The 22,957-nt window shown below is 42.2% G+C and overlaps 1 protein-coding gene across 1 annotated transcript in view; it reads left to right on the top strand.

Annotated features, from left to right (window-relative positions):
• The window catches only part of RNF175 (ring finger protein 175), a 77,266-nt gene extending 57,560 nt beyond the window's left edge, over positions 1-19,706 (top strand). Inside the window, 4 exon segments of the mRNA XM_027117122.1 lie at positions 4,315-4,445; positions 7,679-7,780; positions 15,586-15,592; positions 19,587-19,706. Of these exon segments, the coding sequence (XP_026972923.1) occupies positions 4,315-4,445; positions 7,679-7,780; positions 15,586-15,592; positions 19,587-19,706 (360 nt within the window).
• Positions 19,707-22,957: the final 3,251 nt, after the last annotated feature.

Here is a 22,957-nt window from a genome sequence, read left to right as displayed (position 1 = left end):
ATCTTACACATTTGCATCCATTTTCAAAAATAGATAAGTCTTTTTTGGTTCTGTCAGCCCAACTGCTCCCTGGATTCTCCTGGCATCAGATTATCTGAAAGTAACCATGTCTAGCATACTCCAATTGCCAACATATAAAGGATTAGTAAAAAATCAGCAATAACAAAAACACTTGATCTCTGCTAATGCAAATAAAAGTCATATTTTATGCACATAAAACACTTTAGAATCAACCAATGCCTCATCATAAAGATATGATGTTATCATTATCATTATACAGCAGTTACCATTATACAGCATTTGAAGAAGTAGAAGACAAAAAAAGTGTGCTAAATGTATTCTAACTGTAATATTCTTCCCTGGAATTTAAAAAAATCCCTAGTAGTTTTTTTTTTAACTCTCTTAAAATTAAAACTCAGAATGGACATACTTTCTGGTTAGATGGATTCCAGATTCAGATATTAGGAGTATCCATCTGTGTCTAACACATGCACATCTCTTAAAAACTTGCATACCAAGGGCTCCAGGGAAGACCCAGTGGTTTCAGAAATTCCACATCTCTGCCCTCTACTAGTCTTTTGGTACACAGCCAGATGTAAAATGGAAAAACCAGTGTGAGTGGCAAGAGAAGAGTGAACTTCTGGACTGTTGTTCTCCCTCTCTTTATGGGACAGGACTGAGTAAACAAGACCTTGACTTCACCCCCCATCTCTGTAGGCTCCATCTTACTCTTTTCCTAGAGCCTGGAATCCAATTTCTATAGTGAAATTCTGGAATTGCCCTGCCGTGTGTAATCTCTGAGACAACTGCCTTTCTTATAAGGTTTAAGGTGAACACAGGAGGGAGCATTTTTGCTCCTACTTCCTCCAACAAAAACCAGAGCCATCCCCCCTCTAAAAAATTCCCAAACCTCTTGTGCTTGTTTAGGGACAGGAGAGGAAGAAAAGAGTTGTATGTCCTCTGTTCGCCAGTGAACCAGGAAGAAGAGACTTAACCTGGCAAGACAACCAAGTCTTTAAGCACCAACATCCTGGAGATTTCTCACCTGACCCCACCCCACCAGTCTTCAACATCTTGTCATCTCCTGTCATCCTCTTTCCAACCACCAGAGACATAAAAACCCCTGCCTCGAGCCATTGGCACAGCCATCTGTGACTTAAACTGATGGTGTGTGTGTGTGTGTGTGTGTGTGTGCGTGCGTGCGTGCACACTTGTGCCAGAGGTAAAGAGGAAGCAAAGGATGAGCACTCTCCATTCTCACCCCAGCGCCCAAGCCCCACACTAATTGTCAGACTCTGGGAGTGGAGCCAGTGCATCTGCTTTGTTTTAAAAGCTCCCTAGGAAAAGGAATGAGCTATTAAGCCATGCCAAACTTGGATGAATTGTAAATATATATTGCTAAGTGAAAGAAGCCAGCCTGAAAAGGCTACATACTACACGACTCCACTTCTATGACAATTTGAAAAAGGTACAGCTATGGAGATGCTAAAGAGATCTGTGGTTGCCAGGGGGTTAGGGAGGGAGCAGGGTTGAATGTGTGAAGCACAGGTTATTTGTTAGGGTGGTGAAGTTATTCTGTGTGATACTCTAATGGTGAATACATGACACTATGCATTTGTCAAAATCAACAGTATTTTATAGTGGAAAGGGTAAACCTTAATGCATGCAAATCTTAAGAAATCATTTAGGATGTCAGGGAATGCCAGGATAGAATGTAGACTGTGACAAAAGAGTTCAACTGTATTACAAATGTATGAAATAACCTCACTGAAGGGGGTGGGGGGAAGTGCTGACCTAAGTCACTTTGAAATGAGTGGAGATCTAAGATTAAAAGCAAAAGGAACTATACATAAGCACTGTATGCTAGTTCATAAAGTAGTTTCCCTCAGGGCTATGGGTTAACTATTTTGATACCACTATACATGTATTCTGGAATTGGACTACCAAGTAAATGGAAGACCGATTGTGGGAGCTACATTTCTTACTCTCAGAAGCTTACACACAAGCAAGGAGAAAAGGCTAGAATTATCTATGTAGTAATGGATGAGTCAAAGACATCAATCTGAACTCATGTTTAGCTTAATGTATCTTAATGTAGATGATACATATAGAAATATTTATAGATATGTGTATACACATGGGTTAGTATATACAGACATATTTCCTTGCTCTGTCAGCTACGAAGCCCTAGAAGCAATGACACCTCAGTAGCATTGAGCACACCGAGTACCCAGATCTTGGTTTCTAATACCATTCTATAATAAGGGGAAGCAGTGCTTCTTGGAAAAATGACTGACTCTGATCTTGGCAGGGAATATACAATATGAGCCTGGAGTATCTTGTAGTGTCAGAAAGTAAGGTAGTGCTCAAAAAAAGCCCCACACAAGAAAAAACCCACAATGATGGGGATATGTCAAAGAGACACAGAAGCCAACTGAAAGAGAGCCCAATGGCCAAAGCTGAAACAATTTGAGCAACACAATGGTAGGTAGTAGTAATAGTAATAGTATTGGGTTATAACTCAAAGTATAGAATAAATATCCATGCGTCCATAGTGACATAAATAAATGATTGGATAGATAAATAAATTAAATAAATAAATAAATAGAGGAGAATAGACAAATCTCCTATGCAGAAGAATTCCACATAATTTATGTAGATACTCCACCCTTAAGAAGCTTGTGTGGTTAAATGTTATGTGTCAACTTGACTAGGCTCTGGCGTCCAGTTGTTTGATCAAACACCAGTCTACGTGTTGCTTTGAATGTATTTTGTAGATATGATTAACTTTAAGGGAAAGAAAATACCCTTGAAAATATGGATGGGTCTTAGCTAATCAGTCGAAGGCCTTAAGGGCAAAAACTGAAGTTTCCCTGAGAAGAAGGAATACTGCCTTAAGTCTGAAATAACTCTTTGCAGAGTTTACAGCCTGCTAGCCTGCCCTCCAGGTTTCAGACTTCCCAGCCCCGAGTCTTTAAAATGAGTCTCTCTCTCCCTCTCCCTCCCTCCCTCCCTCTCTCTCTCTCTCTTTCTCTCTCTCTCCACACACACACACACTCATGCATATCCTATCAGTTCCATTTCTCTGGAGAACGCTGACTAATACAGAGGTGGAGCATAACTTATAACCTCCCACTCCTTAAGTGTGGGCTGCTCATGGTGATGACGACTTCCTTCCAAAGAGTACAGTATAAAAAGAAGTAAAAGAACGAGTAGCTTTATAGTGGAGAAATTTGACAACCACTACCTCAAGCTAGGTGATCTAGGTCAACATCAACAGGGACGTCATGTTGACAGCATGTACCCTTGCTACGGTGTGGTAGGAATGGCACTTCACCTCTGTTATCTTCCTCCCTAAAACCATAACCCCAGCGGAACCAAGAGAAGAAACATCAGCTAAATTCCAAGTGAAGGACATTCTACAAAATACCTGCCTCCAAAACTCTCAAAGTCAGAAGGAAACCAAAGTCTGAGAAACTGCCAAAGCCGAGAGGAGCCCAAGGAGACACGATAATTAATGGTATCCTAGGTGGGGTTTTGAAACAAAATAAGGACATTAAGGGAAAACCAAGTAATCTGAATAAAGTATACACTTTATTTCATAATAAGGTATCAATGTTGGCTCATTAATTGTGACAAATGTACCATACTGATGTAAGATGTCACTGATAGGGGAAACTTGGTATGGGAACTCTGTACTATCTTCGTATCTTTAAGTTTAAAGCTATTATAAAATACATATTTTATTTTTAAAGGAGCTTCTGAGACATTCTAATGTGCTGCTAATATTGAGAATCACTCCTCATCCGCAGCCCTGGGGAGACGCAGTGTCTTAAATTAGGGTTCCAGATGCATTGCCTTCTAATGGGATTAGTCTGTGTGCTCCGTATAATCACTTGGGATTATATTAAAATTTTAATTATATTAAAATTAATTAAAAGATACATAGATGCCTGGGTTTACTCCAGATCTATGAATCAGAGTCTCCAGGAAAATAAAGGGAAGGGTCAGGCTCTGGGTGAACTTAAAAAGCTTCCCGTGTGAGTCTGCACTTACAGCTCTGGATAAAAACTGTTCCTCTCAAAGGATTCCTTGGTGGGGAGGTTAGGTAGTTACAATTAGCGATGTGCTTTGGGTCCATTTGGGGTGCAGTGGGGTTTTGCCTAGAAAAACCCCACAGTAGCATTGTCCCTATGGGAAAAAGTGTTTCAAGTTCTAAACCACCAGAGAAACAGTAAAGACTATGTTCCCAAGCCTGGCAGTGGCTTCCCTGTGTTCCGAGAATGGTGTTGCTCTGTGCCTTTCCCCCAACAGTTCTACAGAGTCAGTGGGATGCCCACCAAGAGCTCGTCAGACGACATCGGTGCCGCCTGTGGGCAGATCACCGTGGTGCTCAATGAAGAAGGACTCACTGAAAACACCTACCAGCTTTCGTGCAAGCATGTGTATCCTTTCCATGGGAGACCCTTTGGTCTTTATCAAGCCAGTGCCAGGAGGCAGTTTTCAGATAATCTGTGTCAGGCATGGGAGATAGCCAGTCAGGGAAGACTGTCTCATCACTTCCCTCCTCCTTCCTTTTCTCCCCTTACCCCCACCCTCTGCCTTGCTTAACGCTCATCCCCAAACCCCAAGCCTTTATCCTCCCATCCATCTTCTTTTTGAGACTTTCTGGCAATCCCTGCTGAATAATGAACTGCTCTTAATTAGCAGGAGGTGAACCTCCTCCTCCAGTAATTTCTTTTTCAAAAACGAATCTTCATGCCACACAGACAGGAGGGCTGCAGCATCTGTGCAGAGGCTGGCTGGGAAAGCTGGTGAAGCTATAAGCAAACAGGTAGCCAAGAAAGACAAGAGAGAGAAGGGGTTGGGGAGTGAAAAACAGAGTGAAGTTTCAGGTGCAGGGAGGAACTCAGGACTCTCCAGGTGGAGCCCGTGTCTGAGTCTCACAGGAACAAGAACGACAAAGCGGTGTTCTTTGCCTGGAAATAATCCTTAGGAACCTGCTTGTGTCAACAGTGGTGATGGGGGAAGCCAAGTATCAGCTTTGGTCTTGAAAAGAGGATAAGGTCACAGGTAGCAGGACACCTTAAGTTACACAAGGAGGGACCAAAACGTGAGCACCCAATTCTTGGACTATTTGGTTCCTCTGCCTATGGGCTGTACCCCAAATTGCTATCTACTGGCTGAGGGATCTTTAGGTATTAGGGACCAGACCAGCCTGTGCCTGGAAACCAGCATCCTCTGGGACTCCAGTAACCGTGAGGAAGATCTCCACTGTGCTGAAAGATACTGAGGTCAAGAACCCAGCAGCCTGTCCTGCCTGAGCAAGTAACTCTGGATACCAGAGTTGTGTTTGCATTGGCCAACAATCAGTATTTTAATTCTTTTCTTAAGAGAGGGAAGAGAAGGCATCATTTATCTTTATTTTATAGTACAATATCAATTTTATAATATTGCTATGCACTCAGTCGGTTCAAAGCTCTGGCATTATGAGGTGGTTAAACCATCTGTCTTTTGCCTCTGAAGCCCACCTAACTCAATCAGTAATGCCCTAGATGTGCAGCACTCATGATTTGATTCTCTTTAACCTGGACAGATTCCATTTATTCAATCCTGAGAGTCAAAAACTGGACCAGGGCTTCCCTGGTGGCACAGTGGTTGAGAGTCCGCCTGCCGATGCAGGGAACACGGGTTCGTGCCCAGGTCCGGGAGGATCCCACATGCCGTGGAGCGGCTGGGCCCGTGAGCCATGGCCGCTGAGCCTGCGCGTCCGGAGCCTGTGCTCTGCAATGGGAGAGGCCACAACAGTGAGAGGCCTGCGTACCGCAAAACTAAACTGGACCAAATGCATCTGAAATGTATTATTCCAACATTTAAGTTTTAACATTTTAAGGTGAGAAACACAAAGATACCCCATGTGGAAGTCTATGTGGTTTCTCAGTGTGATACCTTTCCCAAAAAACTATCATTCTTAGTAGAAATTTTCCAAGTCTGGTCCTAGTTTTAAATACGAATTACTTTTCAAATGTTGGAACAGAGCCCCTTCTGCCATTTGCAAGTGGAAGTATTTCCTCTCTCTTCACCTTTAAAAGCCCTTAGGGATTGTTGTACACGTGTGCATATGTAATCGAAAATGTAGTCACCTTTAAATTTGCTTTGCAGGGAGTATTATTAAAGGCCCATTTTAGCATGAGTCATATTAACAAGGAGTGGGCAAACCGGAATCATATTAACAAGGGGGCGGGAATCTGAGTCTTGCTCTGCGGCAATTCTGCCAGTGTGGAAGCTTTGCAGATGAGATTTTGAAGATGAGAATATTAAAGAGGAGATGGACATTTCGATGATCGTTCGATGACCCCTGAACTCCATATCTATGTGGAAGATGGGGCTGTACTCCAGCCCTTTTGAATGAAGAGCTGTATGGGTTTTGACTCAGAATCTTTGTTATAATACACTGTATGTTAACCCAAGCATGTTGCAAAAGTGACCCCAACGCCAAGAACGTAAAAGAGTGGGAACCCTTAGTTGCACACAGATCTAATATTGAGGAATCATCTACATGGCCTTGACTTGCCTCCGCCTTCATATCCTCCGTCTGTTAGAGAGGGAACATCATTTTTGTTCACACAGGTGTGTAGCAGGCCAGACAGAACATCGTGTGATCTTGATCCAGAAGGCCACACTGGGATCAACAACTGTAGAAATAAATCAACATGATGGATCTCATTGTAGTTAATCATTTACCCAAATCTATAAGCTGTGGAACCTGGGGGAAATACATTTGCAAAAGTAATCGGTTTTGAATGATTCATTCAAATACTTGTTCAATAAATAGGCACTTAGGCACTGCTTAATGTGCTGAGCACAGAGATGAATGAGTCATGGTCCCACAGGTAACATATTGCCCAGGAGAGACATGTAAATACACAGAAAGTCATGACACAGAGTGACCTGTGCTCTGTTAAGACTCCGTCCCTGGTGCTGCAGAAAAACATACAGTTCACTGGCAACTTTGGGGCCAAAGGGTCAAACTTTCTGGACAAGGGGTTGTATACAACTGAATCTGTAAATGCCTAGAGTTTTAGATGTTCATTATAGGTTTATATTCTATTAAAAATAACTGGCCCCTTATCAGTAATAAAAGTTGAGAAAAAACTTATGAAGCTAACAGAAATATTTGTACATATTCTTGACCACAAATAATTTAAATTTGTCTAGCGCCTAAGACAAGTCTGGTTACATACATAGTAGGTAGTGAGTAGGTGCACAAAGAGCTGAATGGAGAGATGCTACGGTAAACACAGAAAAATGCATAAGCGAGACAGAGAAATACAATGATATGTTTACATAAGACATTCCTGTAAAAAAGCATGTCCACATTCTTTTTGTAATTTAATCACAAGAATCGAGTGAGGTAAGAACACATAAGGCCAAGAAGATCAGTAAATTCCTCAGGGTCATAAGCTATTGCAGCTCTGACTCCAGGCTCCTCTGGGACTTGGTGGTTCCCTTGTCCTGCAGAATCTCCCTAAGAGAGTGATAGACACAACTGAGTCATAACCGAGAGCAATTCCCACCTCCACCACTCCGCCCTACAGGTGGAGTCACTTCTATTACATCATCATGAAGCAGACCTTGCCCTTTAATATCCAGAAGCTTCCCTAAAAAGATCCCTAAGCTTTCATGAATTCTGCATCCGAGGTTGGTGTATTGTTGGTAGAAAGCAGACGTGCCCTTACTGCAAAGAGAAGGTCGATTTGAAGAGGATGATCAATAACCTGTATCCTTTTTTATAAAGTTATGAAATATTATCTCAAATTTTTTTCTGGTGATGTATTCTTTAAACGTTCCTTATCTTCATTATAGGTACAGCAGAAAACGTTCTGTTCTCCCTAACCACCTTTTTCACAACAATTTTCTGGTTTCTTTTCTCCCCTGTGCCTACATTACCATTCTAGTTAGGAAGTTAAATGCCAAAAAAGATACATTGTACTCTTTATATTCCACATATTCCACTATTAGGGCTTTAGTGGAAATGTGATGGGACATTGCAAAAGATAGGTGAATATATGGAAGGATAAGATAGGTAGGTAGGTAGGTAGGTAGATAGACAGACAGAAAGACAGACAGACAGACAGATAGATAGATAGATAGATAGATAGATAGATAGATAGATAGATAGATAGATAGATAGATAGATATAGATATAGATATAGATAGATAGGCAAACAGATAGAGAGATGATAGGTAACAGGTGGATGGGACGAGTGGGTGGGGAGACAAATAGATTAGAATTGAGGGCTTCCCTGGTGGCGCAGTGGTTGAGAGTCCGCCTGCCGATGCAGGGGACACGGGTTCGTGCCCCTGTCCGGGAGGATCCCACGTGCCGCGGAGCGGCTGGGCCGGTGAGCCATGGCCGCTGAGCCTGCGCGTCCGGAGCCTGTGCTCCGCAACGGGAGAGGCCACAACAGTGAGAGGCACGCATACCGCAAAAAAAAAAAAAAAAAGAATTGAAATTGTAAAGGCCTCAAATGTGAGCTAGAATAGAAAAGTATTTTGAAGGTGTACCAAATTGTTTTATTTCCAGACATGAGTAGGGGTTTTTCCCCCTGAATTTTGGCTTTTTTAATTCCTTGCTACAGCTCATCTTTTCTTAGGCTAACCTAAGTAATAATAATATTGAAAGGAGTGAAGACCTACTACAGATTTGCTCGACAAATGGCAGCAAAAGGATTTTTATAGACAGCAGGGATCCCCAACTGAATAAACCCAAATCTCCTTAAGGTCACAGGAAGGGAATGTCCCCACCCAGAGCTGACTACAAAGACTTAGCCCTCAACCCCTCACTGGCCCAAGACCATAGTGTATATCTTCCAGGGGCGTAAATGGAACTAAAACATATCCCCCCTTAAGCAGAAGAGCACTGAAGGGATGGTTTCTGCCTGCCAAGTACTCGCTCTTCTCCTAAGTGACAGCCTTACTGTTCCTTCTGAGTTCCAGTCACCTGCATTCACAGTGCTAAAGGAGACCCCCACCCTGCTCCCTGCCCCGCCGACTCTTCAAACCCTAAGTGTTTAGTTTGAACCGGCAGCGCTGGCAGCAACGCCCCCATCTCTGGGGACTGCAAACCAAGGAAGGACTTGCAAGCAGGGCAGTGGAGGAGGCAGCGTGCGTGGGCCCCTGGATCTCGGAGCCACACGCCAACAACAGAGAGCATCCCCTGCGGCCACCAGCTCCCTTCCCAGACCTGGCCTTCCTCGCAGAGTCCGTGCGAGGCACGCACAGGCAAGGCTGAAGGCCTGCCATGTGCCTTCCTCTCCTCCACTCATGCTAACACAAGTCCAGAACAGCTTTTGGCTAATAACTTACTTATGAAACTGCAGTACATAAATCTTTGTTATAAAATTGGTGATATGATCATAAATGTCACCTTAACAATCATTTAAATAACAAAGGACAATTGGTTTCTCTGAGAGAAAGAAATGGTCTTGAGAGAAGAAACTTTTGAATACTACATGTACTCTTTTATTTTTCCCTATGAGATACAGAACTTTATTTCTGAATGTAACATCCTAACAACAATTGTCATTCTTCTAAGGCAGCTAAAGAAATACATGTACTCTTTATTGAGACTCAGTGTAAGATAAAAGCTACATATGACAAATCTGCCTTTCTGTGTGGAACATTGCTAACAGAGATAGAAGGTATTAATTAAGTTCCCTTAATACAATTTATCAAAGATACCAGGATAACATACGTATTATCTATGAACTAATGTTTTTCTTTGAGATAGGCAATGAGTTCTCTCTGATGAACTGAAGGCAGGAGAGCCCAGAGCTGTTTTTGCTCACTACGGTAGTTCCCATTATTCTTCGTTTTCCACTGTAACCATTCCCCCCTTTCCTCTTTTTTTTAGTAAGTGACCCTTGCCTTTTATTCTTGTTTGGGATTATGATATTTGGGGAATTTAACGTGGATGGATTCGATTTATTTTTGGAAATTGGGTGTAGTGTAAATAACAATGACTATTTCTGCTACATGGCTGTAGGTAGAGCAACCTACTTAACTGAGATTCATCTCGGAGCGCACACACTTTTTTTTTTTTTTTAACATCTTTATTGGAGTATAACTGCTTTACAATGGTGTGTTACTTTCTGCTTTATAACAAACTGAATCAGTTATACATATACATATATCCCTATATCTCTTCCCTCTTGCATCTCCCTCCCTCCCACCCCTCTAGGTGGTTACAAAGCACCGAGCTGATCTCCCTGTGCTATGCAGCTGCTTCCCACTAGCAATCTATTTTACATTTGGTAGGGTATATATGTGCATGCCACTCTCTCACTTTGTCCCAGTTTACCCTTCCCCCTCCTCATATCCTCAAGTCCATTCTCTAGTAGGTCTGCATCTTTATTCCCATCTTGCCCCTACGTTCTTCATGACCATTTTTTGGTTTGTTTTTTAGATTCCATATATATATGTTAGCATACAGTACTTGTTTTCCTCTTTCTAACTTACTTCACTCTCTATGACAGACTCTAGGTCCATCCACCTCACTACAAATAACTCAATTTCGTTTCCTTTTATGGAGGAGTAACATTCCATTGTATATATGTGCCACATCTTCTTTATCCATTCAACTCTTGATGGACACTTAGGTTGCTTCTATGTCTTGGCTATTGTAAATAGAGCTGCAATGAACATTGTGGTACATGACTCTTTTTGAATTATGGTTTTCTCAGGGTATATGCCCAGTAGTGAGATTGCTGGGTCGTGCAGTAGTTCTATTTTTAGTTTTCTAAGGAACCTCCATACTGTTCTCCATAGTGGCTGTATCAATTTACATTCCCACCAGCAGTGCAAGAGGGTTCCCTTTTCTCCACAACCTCTCCAGCATTTCTTGTTTGTAGATTTTTTGATGATGGCCATTCTGACTGGTGTGCGGTGATACCTCATTGAAGTTTTGATTTGTATTTCTCGAATAATTAGTGATCTTGAGCATTCTTTCATGTGTTTGTTGGCAATCTGTACATCTTCTTTGGAGAAATGTCTATTTAGGTCTTCTGCCCATTTTTGGATTCGGTTGTTTGTTTTTTTTGATATTGAGCTGCATGAGCTGCTTGTAAATTTTGGAGATTAATCCTTCATCAGTTGCTTCATTTGCAAATATTTTCTCCCATTCTGAGGGGTTTTTTTTTTTTTTTTTCTTGTTTTTGGTTTCCTTTGCTGCACTGAAGGTTTTAAGTTACATTAGGTTCCATTTGTTTATTTTTGTTTTCATTTCTCTAGGAGGTGGTTCAAAAAGGATCTTGATGTGATTTATGTCATAGAGTGTTCTACCTATGTTTTCCTCTAAGAGTTTGATAGTGTCTGGCCTAACATTTCGGTCTTTAATCCATTTTGAGTTTATTTTTGTGTATGGTGTTAGGAAGTGTTCTAATTTCATTCTTTTACATGTAGCTGTCCAGTTTTCCCAACATCGCTATTGAATACGCTGTCTTTTCTCCCTTGTATATTCTTGCTTCCTTTATGAAAGATAAGATGATCATATGTGTGTGGGTTTATCTCTGGGCCTTCTATCCTGTTCCATTGATCTATATTTTGGTTTTTGTGCCAGTACCATACTATCTTGATTACTGTAGCTTTGTAGTATAGTCTGAAGTCCAAGAGCCTGATTCCTCCACCTCCGTTTTTCTTTCTCAAGATTGCTTTGGCTATTCAGGGTCTTTTGTGTTTCCATACAAATTGTGAAATTTTTTGTTCTAGTTCTGTGAAAAATGCCAGTGCTAGTTTGATAGGGATTGCATTGAATCTGTAGATTGCTTAGGGTAGTAGAGTTATTTTCACAATGTTGATTCTTCCAATCCAAGAACATGGTATATTTCTCCATCTATTTGTATCATCTTCAATTTCTTTCATCAGTGTCTTATAATTTTCTGCATACAGGTCTTTTGTCTCCCTAAGTGGGTTTATTCCTAGATATTTTATTCTTTTTCTTGCAGTGGTAAATAGGAGTGTTTTCTTAATTTCACTTTCAGATTTCTCATCATTAGTGTATAGGAATGCCAGAGATTTCTATGCATTGATTTTGTATCCTGCTACTTTACCAAATTCATTGATTAGCTCTAGTAGTTTTCTGGTAGCATCTTTAGGATTCTCTATGTATAGTATCATGTCATCTGCAAACAGTGATAGCTTTACTTCTCCTTTTCCAATTTGGATTCCTTTAATTTCTTTTTCTTCTCTGATTGATGTGGCTAAAACTTCCAAAACTATGTTGAATAATAGTGGTGAGAGTGGGAAAACTTGTCTTGCTCCAGATCTTAGTGGAAATGGTTTCAGTTTTTCACCATTGAGGATGATGTTGGCTGTGGGTTTGTCATATATGGCCTTTATTATGTTGAGGAAAGTTCCCTCTATGCCTACTTTCTGGAGGGTTTTTTTAATCATAAATCGGTTTTGAATTTTGTCAAAAGCTTTCTCTGCATCTATTGAGATGATCATATGTTTTTTCTCCTTCAATTTGTTAATATTGTGTATCAGTTTGATATTGAAGAATGCTTGCATTCCTGGGATAAACCCCACTTGATCATAATGTATGATCCTTTTAGTGTGCTGTTGGATTCTGTTTGCTAGTGTTTTGTTGAGGATTTTTGTATCTATTTTCATCAGTGATGTTGGCCTGTAGTTTTCTTTCTTTGTGACATCTTTGTCTGCTTTTGGTATCAGAGTGATGGTGCCCTCGTAGAATGAGTTTGGGAGTGTTCCTCCCTCTGCTCTATTTTGGAAGAGTTTGATAAGGATAGGTGTTAGCTCTTCTCTAAGCGTTTGATAGAATTCGCCTGTGAAGCCATCTGGTCTGGGCTTTTGTTTGTTGGAAGATTTTTAATTTCAATTTCAGTGCTTGTGATTGGTCTGTTCATATTTTCTATTTCTTCCTGGTTCAGTCTCAGAAGGTTGTGCATTTCTAAGAATTTGTCCGTTTCTTCCAGGTTATCCATTTTATTGGCATAGAGTTGCTTGTAGTAATCTCTCATGATCCTTTGTATTTCTGCAGTGTCAGTTGTTACTTCTCCTTTTTCATTTCTAATTCTATTGATTTGACTCATCTCCCTTTTTTTCTTGATAAGTGTGGCTAATTGTTTATCAATTTTGTTTATCTTCTCAAAGAACCAGCTTTTAGTTTTATCGATCTTTGCTATCGTTTCCTTCATTTCTTTTTCATTTATTTCTGATCTGATCTTTATGATTTCTTTCCTTCTGCTAACTTTGTGGGGGTTTTATTCTTCTTTCTCTAATTGCTTTAGGTTCAAGGTTAGGTTGTTTTTTTGAGATGTTTTGTGTTTCTTAGGTTGGCTTGTATAGCTATACACTTCCCTCTTAGAACTGCTTTTGCTGCATCCCATAGCTTTTGGGTAGTTTTGTTTTCATTGTCATTTGTTTCTAGATATTTTTTCCTTTCCTCTTTGATTTCTTCAGTGATCTCTTGGTTATTGAGTAGTGTGTTGTTTAGCCTCCATGTGTTTGTATTTCTTACAGATTTTTTCCTGTGATTGATATCTAGTCTCATACCACTGTAGTTGGAAAAGATACTTGATACAATTTCAATTTTCTTAAATTTACCAAGGCTTGACTTGTGACCCAACATATGACCTATCCTGGAGAATGTTCCATGAGCACTTGAGAAGAATGTGTATTCTGTTGTTTTTGGATGGAATGTCCTATAAATATCAATGAAGTCCATCTTATTTAATGTATCATTTAAAGCTTGTGTTTCCTTATTTATTTTCATTTTGGATGATCTGTCCATTGGTGAAAGTGGGCTGTTCAAGTCCCCTACTATGATTGTGTTACTGTCGATTTCTCCTTTTATGGCTGTTAGTATTTGCCTTATGTATTGAGGTGCTCCTATTTTGGGTGCATAAATATTTACAATTGTTATATCTTCTTGGATCAATCCTTTGATCATTATGTAGTGTCCTTCTTTGTCTCTTCTAATAGTCTTTGTTTAAAGTCTATTTTGTCTGATATGAGAATTGCTACTCCAGCTTTCTTTTGCTTTCCATTTGCATGGAATATCTTTTTCCATCCCCACACTTTCAGTCTGTATGTGTCCCTAGGTCTGTAGTGGGTCTCTTGTAGACAGCATATATAAGGGTCTTGTTTTTGTATCCATTCAGCCAGTCTGTGTCTTTTGGTGGGAGCATTTAAGCCATTTACATTTAAGGTAATTATCGATATGTATGTTCCTACTCCATTTTCTTAATTGTTTTGGGTTTGTTATTGTAGGTCTTTTCCTTCTCTTGTGTTTCCTGCCTAGAGAAGTTCCTTTAGCATTTGTTGTAAAGCTAGTTTGGTGGTGCTGAATTCTCTTAGCTTTTGCTTGTCTGTAAATCGTTTAATTTCCATCAAATCTGAATGAGATCCTTGATGGTTAGAGTAATCTTGGTTGTAGGTTTTTCTCCTTCATCACTTTAAGTATGCTCTGCCACTCCCTTCTGGCTTGCAGAGTTTCTGCTGAAAAATCAGCTGTTAACCTTATGGGGTTATTGTTATGTGTTATTGTTGTGTTTCCCTTTCTGCTTTTAATATTTCTTCTTTGTATTTAATTTTTGATAGTTTGATTAATATGTTTCTTGGCGTGTTTCTCCTTGGATTTATCCTGTATGGGACTCTCTGTGCTTCCTGGACTTGATTAACTATTTCCTTTCCCATGTTAGGGAAGTTTTCAACTATAATCTCTTCAAATATTTTCTCAGTCCCTTTCTTTTTCTCTTCTCCTCTGGGACCCCTATAAATCGAATGTTCCCTTGTTTAATGTTGTCCCAGAGTTCTCTGAGCCTGTCCTCAGTTCTTTTCATTCTTTTTTCTTTATTCTGCCCTGCAGTAGTTATTTCCACTATTTTATCTTCCAGGTCACTTATCCGTTCTTCTGCCTCAGTTATTTTGCTATTGATCTCTTCTAGAGAGTTTTTAATTTCATTTATTGTGTTGTTCATCTCTGTTTGCTCTTTGGTTCTTCTAGGTCGTTGTTAAACGTTTCTTGTATTTCCAAGATTTTGGATCATCTTTACTATCATTATTCTGAATTCTTTTTCAGGTAGACTGCCTATTTCCTCTTCATTTGTTAGGTCTGGTGGGGTTTTGCCTTGCTCCTTCATCTGCTGTGTCATTCTCTGTCTTCTCATTTTGCTGAACTTACTGTGTTTGGGATCTCCTTTTCACAGGCTGCAGGTTCGTATTTTCCATTGTTTTTGGTGTCTGTCCCCAGTGGCTAAGGTTGGTTCAGTGGGTTGTGTAGGCTTCCTGATGGAGGGGACTAGTGCCTGTGTTCTGGTGGATGAGGCTGGATCTTGTCTTTCTGGTGGGCAGGTCCAAGACTGGTGGTGCGTTTTGGGGTGTCTGTGGCCTTATTATGATTTTAGGCAGCCTCTGTGCTAATGGATGGGGTTGTGTTCCTATCTTCTAGTAGTTTGGCAAAGGGTGTCCAGTACTGGAGCTTGCTGGTCATTGAGTGGAGCTGGGTCTTGGCATTGAGATGGAGATCTCTGGGAGATTTTCGCCATTTGATATTACATGGAGCTGGGAGGTCTCTTGTGGACCAGTGTCCTGAACTTGGCTCTGCCACCTGAGAGGCACAGCCCTGACGCCTGGCTGGAGCACCAAGAGCCTGTCATCCATATGGCTCAGAATAAAAGTGAGAAAAAAAAGAAAGAAAGAAAGAAAGAAGATAAAAAAAATAAAATAAAGTTATTAAAATAAATAATATTATTAAGAAAAAAATAATTTTTAAGTAATAAAAAAAAGAAAGAAAAAACGGACAGGCAGAACCCTAGGACAAATGGTAAAAGCAAAGCTATACAGACAAAATCACACACAGAAGCATACACATACTCACTCACAAAAACAGATAAAGGGGGAAAAATATATTTATCATTGCTCCCAAAGTCCACCTACACAATTTAGGATGATTCGTTGTCTATTCAGGTATTCCACAGATGCAGGGTACATCAAATTGATTGTGGAGATTTAATCCACTGCTCCTGAGGCTGCTGAGAGAGATTTCCCTTTCTCTTCTTTGTTCGCACAGCTCCTGGGGTTCAGCTTTGGATTTGGACCCGCCTCTTTGTGTAGGTCGTATGAGGACATCTGTTCTTCACTCAGACAGGACGGGGTTAAAGGAGCAGCTGATTCAGGGGCTGTGGCTCACTAAGGCCGGGGTGGGGGGGGCGGGGAAGGAGGGGTACAGAATGCAGGGCTAGCCTGCGGCAGCAGAGCCCAACATGATGTTGCAACAGCCTGAGGCACGCCGTGCGTCCTCCCAGGGAAGTTGTCCCTGGATCACGGGACCCTGGAAGTGGTGGGCTGCACAGGCTCCCAGGACGGGAGGTGTGGATACTGACCAGCCACGCAGGCTTCTTGGTAGCTTAGCGTCTCATGCCCGTCTCTGGGGTCTGTGCTGATAGCCACGGCTCGCGCCCGTCTCTGGAGCTCCTTTAAGCAGTGCTCTTAAGCCCCTCTCCTCGCGCACCAGGAAACAAAGAGGCAAGAAAAAGTCTCTTGCCTCTTCTACAGCTCCAGAGTTTTTCCCGGACTCCCTCCTGGCTAGCTGTGGCGGACTAGCCCCCTTCAGGCTGTATTCACGCAGCCAAACCCAGTTCTCTCCCTGTAATCCGACCTCCGAAGCCCGAGCCTCAGCTCCCAGCCCCCACCCGTCCCAGTGGGTGAGCAGACAAGCCTCTCGGGCTGGTGAGTGCTGGTCGGCACCAATCCTCTGTGCAGGAATCTCTCCACTTTGCCCTCTGCACCCCCGTTGCTGCGCTGTCCTCCGTGGCTCTGAAGCTTCCCCTCTACCACCCGCAGTCTCCACCCACGAAGGAGCTTCCTAGTGTGTGGAAACCTTTCCTCCTTCACAGCTCCCTCCCACTGGTGCAGGTCCCATCCCTATTATTTGTCTCTGTTTTTTTTTTTGCCCTACCCAAGTACATGGGGAGCTTCTTGCCTTCTGGGAGGTCTGAGGTCTTCTGCCAGCGTTCTGTAGGTGTTCTGTAGGAGTTGTTCCACATGTAGATGTATTTCTGATGTATTTGTGGGGAGGAAGGTGATCTCTATGTCTTACTCTTCCACCGTCTTGAAGCTCCTCAAAACATATTTCTCTAAAACTCTGAAGCAATTCTTTTGTTGCCCAGATTATGTAAATAATTTGCTAGGCAAAATTCCAGTGGTATTAACACCTGCTTCTTCCGATGTGTACCTAGTAGTAAATCTTGTTTTGTAATTTGGAGGCATGTGTTAAGGCCAACAAGCAACAAAATTTCACCTGCCCCACCGGCTGCAGTGGGGGACGGGGGTCAGAGGGCCTAGAGAATTTTTAATTTCATTTATTGTGTTGTTCATCACTGTTTGTTTGGTCTTTAGTTCTTCTAGGTCCTTGTTAAACGTTTCTTGTATTTTCTCCATTGTATTTCCAAGATTTTGGATCATCTTTACTATCATTATTCTGAATTCTTTTTCAGGTAGACTGCCTATTTCCTCTTCATTTGCTAGGTCTGGTGGGTTTTTACCTTGTTCCTTCATCTGCTGTGTGTTTCTCTGTCTTCTCATTTTGCTTAACTTACTGTGTTTAGGGTCTCCTTTTCGCAGGCTGCAGGTTTGTAGTTCCTGTTGTTTTTGGTGTCTGCCCCCAGTGGCTAAGGTTGGTTCAGTGGGTTGTGTAGGCTTCCTGGTGGAGGGCACTAGTGCCTGTGTTCTGGTGGATGAGGCTGGATCTTGTCTTTCTGGTGGGCAGTTCCATGTCTGGTGGTGTGTTTTGGGGTGTCTGTGACCTTATTATGATTTTAGGCAGCCTCTCTGCTAATGAGTGGGGTTGTGTTCCTGTTTTGCTAATTGTGTGGCATAGGGTGTCCAGCACCATAGTGCTGGTCGTTAAGTGAATCTGGGTGTTGGTGTCGAGATGGAGATCTCTGGGAGATTTTCTCCATTTGATATTAAGTGGAGCTGGTAGGCCTCTTGTGGACGAATGTCCTGAATTTGGCTCTCCCACCTGAGAGGCACAGCCCTGATGCCTGGGTGGAGCACCAAGAGCCTGTCATCCACATGGCTCAGAATAAAAGGGAGAAAAAGAAAGAAGATAAAAGGAAATTAAATTTAAGTTATTAAAATAAAAATTATTTTTAAAAACATTTAAGTAATAAAAAAGAAAGAAGAGAGCAACCAAACCAAAAAACAAATCTAACAATGATAACAAGTGCTAAAACTATACTAAAATAAAAAAAAAAAAAGACGGACAGACCGAACCCTAGGACAAATGGTAAAAGCAAAGCTATACAAATTCACACACAGAAGCATACACATGCACACTCACAAAAAGAGCAAAAGGGAAAATATATGTATATCGTCGCTCCCAAAGTCCACCTCCTCAATTTGGGATGATTCGTTGTCTACTCAGGTATTCCACTGATGCAGGGTACATCGAGTTGATTGTGGAGATTTAATCCACTGCTCCTGAGGCTGCTGGGAGGGATTTCCCTTTCTCTGTTCACACAGCTCCTGGGGTTCAGCTTTGGATTTGGACCCGCCTCTGTGTGTAGGTCGCCTGAGGGCGTCTGTTCTTCGTTCAGACAGGACGGGGTTAAGGGAGCAGCTGGTTCGGGGGCTCTGGCTCACTCAGTCCGGGGGATGGAGGGGTACGGATGCGGGGCAACCCTGCGGCAGCAGAGCCCAGCATGATGTTGCAACAGCCTGAGGCGCACCGTGCATCCTCCCGGGGAAGTTGTCCCTGGATCCCGGGACCCTGGCAGTGGCGGGCTGCACAGGCTCCCGGGAAGGGAGGTGTGGATAGTGACCTGTACTCGCACACAGACTTCTTGGTGGCGGCAGGAGCAGCCTTAGCGTCTCATGCCCATCGCTGGGGTCCTCGCTGATAGCCGCGGCTCACGCCCGTCTCTGGAGCTCCCTTAAGCGGAGCTCTTAATCCCCTCTCCTCGCGCACCAGGAAACAAAGAGGAAAGAAGTCTCTTGCCTCTTCCGCAGCTCCAGACTTTTTCCCGGACTCCCTCCCGGCTAGCCATGGTGCACTAGCCCCTTCAGGCTGTGTTCACGCCACCAGCCCCACTGACCTCCGAAGCCCGAGCCTCAGCACGCAGCCCCACCCGCCCTGGCGGGTGAGCAGACAAGTCTCTCGGGCTGGTGAGTGCTGGTCGGTACCGATCTTCTGTGCGGGAATCTTCCTGCTTTGCCCTCCGCACCCCTATGGCTGTGCTCTCCTCCGCGGCTTCGAAGCTCCCCCCTCCGCCTCCCGCAGTCTCCGCCCGTGAAGGGGCTCCTAGTGTGTGGAGACCTTTCCTCCTTCACAGCTCCCTCCCACTGGTGCAGGTTCCGTCCCTATCCTTTTGTCTCTGCTTTTTCTTTTTTCTTTTGCCCTACCCAGCTACGTGGGGAGTTTCTTGCCTTTTGGGAGGTCTGAAGTCTTCTGCCAGCATTCAGTAGGTGTTCTGTAGGAGTTGTTCCACATGTATATCTATTTCTGATGTATGTGTGGGGAGAAGGTGATCTCCACATCTTACTCTTCCGCCATCTTGAAGCTCCTCCACACACACTTTTTATATGGACAAATCCTGGACTGGCTTCGTTATCTGGTGGCCTGGCAACCCGTGGTGATAGGAATCTTCCAAGGCATTAATTATTCACTAGGGCTAGAATAGCATGGTACACCTACCCCAGAAGCAATGTATTGCATGTTGAAATATTTTCTAAGCCTTAATCCTACATTTAATATTGATATTCTTTTCTAATTTTTTATTATTATTATTTTTGTGATACGTGGGCCTCTCACTGTTGTGGCCTCTCCCGCCACGGAGCAACAGGCTCCGGACGCGCAGGCTCAGCGGCCATGGCTCACGGGCCCAGCCGCTCCGCGGCATGTGGGATCTTCCCGGACCGGGGCACGAACCCGTGTCCCCTGCATCGGCAGGAGGACTCTCAACCACTGCGCCACCAGGGAAGCCCTTCTTTTCTAATTTTAGAGATGACCCCAAGAATTTAGAGAACTGAATAACAACTGGCACTTTGTCTTGTGGAAAGAATTTAAAGAGAAGCTGAGCAATGGAATAAACAAATAAAGCGTGCTTTGCATCCTTCCGATTACAATCGTTTTCTAATCATGGCATCTGACACATTTGGTACCACCCACTGTGGACATCCCACCTCTACTTTGGCTTACAGTGATCTCATCTGAGGCGTGTTTCAGAGGTTTGCAAAGTACTCCTCACGTACAACGTTGAGTTACAACAAGTACCTTCTTATCAGTTCAACATCTTCAAAGAAGTAGGCAGAGTTGTTAAATCTATGGTTTTAGAACAGAGTCTTTTGTGTTCTTTGTGCTTGTTACCACGTGGCAGCTTTGGCACCACAGAGCCCTTCTGTGCAGAGAGCACTCCTGAAGCCTCTAGCACCAGTGTGTTGCAGTCCACTCAATGGGCCAGAGCTATGCTGGGTTTCCTGGGGCTGCCCCATGCACTCAGCCCACCCAAGGGCTGCACTAAAGGGAAGAGAAGCACTCTCTTCTTCTGTGCCACTCTGTTCACACACACACACACACACACACACACACACACACACACACACAGTCAATCCATGGCCATACTCTGCTTTTATTTTCTTCACAGCATTTCCTGAAATCATATCATAGACTCATTTGTTTACTGTTTGTCTTCACCTCCATGAAGACTGGGAATTTTATCTGTTTTGTTCCCTACTATCTCTCCAGCACTTGGAGCAGTACCTGGCACATAACAGGCACTCAATAAATATTTGCTGACCAAATGAATTAATCCAGCAAGAAAGAAAAAATTAACAGAATTGGGAAGACCAGTCAAACAAATTAACCCAAGAATATGTTGAACTCCCCAAAATTAATTCATTTTAAATTACTGGTCATTTGTTAAACAGCCAACACTGTCTACATCACACCAGACATCTATTCTGCAATACGTGAAGACATTACACTTGTATGAAGTAGAAAAGAAACAAATCTATTGTCGGAAACATGGGCGACGCATTGCAGCAACTTGGATGGATCTAGAAGTTATCATACTAAGTGAAGTCAGTCAGAAACAGAAAGACAAATACCACATGATATCACTTATATGTGGAATCTAAAATATGACACAAATGAACTTATCTATGAAACAGAAACAGACTCGCAGACATAGAGAACTGACTTGTGGTTACCAGCGGGGAGGGGGAGTGGGGTCAGGTTGGATTGGAAGTTTGGGTGAGCAGATGCAAACTATTATATATAGAATGGATAAACAACAAGGTCCTACTGTATAGCACAGGGAACTATATTCAATATCCTGTGATAAACCATAATGGAAAAGAATATGAAAAAGAATGTATATATGTATAACTGAGTCACTTTGCTGTACAGCAGGAATTAACTCAACATTGTAAATCAACTATGCTTCAATAAATGTTTTAAAAATATCAGCAACGCACTTAATGCTATACAAAATTCCATTGTAGTTGTAATGACAATAACTCACATTAAGATTTTTCTGGTTGGTAATATTCCTTCTTGAAACTGCTCAGTGCTTCAGTATTACAGCTGGCTCATCATCCAGATTATTAGAAGATTTAACTCTGCTTTATTTCTCTACTCAGCAAACATTTCAACAATTCAATATTTATTACGTACCAGGCATGTGCAAGGATTAAAGAGATAAATCAAGATTTTTGAACTTACAGGCTACAGACAAATAAAAGACCTCACAACTGGATAAAGCACCAACTAAAAATTAGTTTGTCTTTTGTAGCAGAGCCCTTAAATGCACCTCTGATGTATTTGCCATCTGCCTTTTATGGAGAGCAGAGTGAAGACCCTTTAGGACTCTGGGCAAGTAAACCAGCATGTGTCTTCATGGAATTCTGAATGACCCTCAGAGTTCAGAAATGTTAGATAATTACTAAACAATATCAGAAAAAAATAAAGATGCTATTTCCTTTACACAGTTTAGGCATTTAAAATCTAATCTCAGGGGCTTCCCTGGTGGCGCAGTGGTTAAGAATCCGCTTGCCAATGCGGGGACACAGGTTCGAGCCCTGGTCCGGGAAGATCCCGCATGCCGCGGAGCAACTAAGCCCATGCGCCACAACTACTGAGCCTGTGCTCTAGAGCCCATGAGCCACAACTACTGAGCTCACGCAACACGACTACTGAAGCCCACGAGCCTAGAGCCTGTGCTCCACAAAAAGAAGCCACTGCAATGAGAAGCCCATGCACCACAGTAAAGAGTAGCCCCTGCTTGCCACAACTAGAGAAAGCCCGTGCACAGCAATGAAGACCCAACGCAGCCAAAAAATAAATTAATTTTAAATAAATTAATTAATTAAATCTAGTCTCAGTTTTGTGAAGTAATATGTATATACTACTCAGTTACCAGTGGTTATCTCAAGGTAAAGGGATAAGAGCTGATTCTTAATTTATTTTATATGCTTTTGTTTCTTGTCCAAATTTTCTACAGTTTAACATTTGCAATGAGAAAAATAGATTATTTTTAAAATATTATTTTAAATCTATCAATTAACTATGAAGCTTTTCTATTGCTGTTTAAATTATTGAAATTAAATCTACAGGTCAAGTCCACGTTAAATTTGTCTGGTTCTCATGACAATTAACATTGTGCTTAATGTAGGAAGGAAATAGAGGACTAAAGCAAAAAGTCCATTTTGTGTTTGGTTTCTGTGGCATCTCAAGTCTCCTTCTCCTGAACTTGTCTATTTTTTTCTTAGGCTGGGTACTCTATTACACTCTCCCAGGAGTTTGTGTGAGATAGAAGAACCCACTGTTTGGGTTTCCCAAGGACTAAAGCCTGTCCTGCACTTAATGAACTTATTTCTTTGGGATAACTTTCTGCAAACGACAGAAAATATACCCTAGATCCCTGCTAGTACT

Source organism: Aethalodelphis obliquidens, unplaced genomic scaffold (genome assembly GCF_003676395.1).
Source record: "Aethalodelphis obliquidens isolate GAN/ISIS:26980383/991018 unplaced genomic scaffold, ASM367639v1 scaffold17, whole genome shotgun sequence".
NCBI classification, from domain to species: domain Eukaryota; kingdom Metazoa; phylum Chordata; class Mammalia; order Artiodactyla; family Delphinidae; genus Aethalodelphis; species Aethalodelphis obliquidens.
Note: the sequence above shows the minus strand (reverse complement) of the source record. Positions and strands in the feature narration are given on the sequence as shown.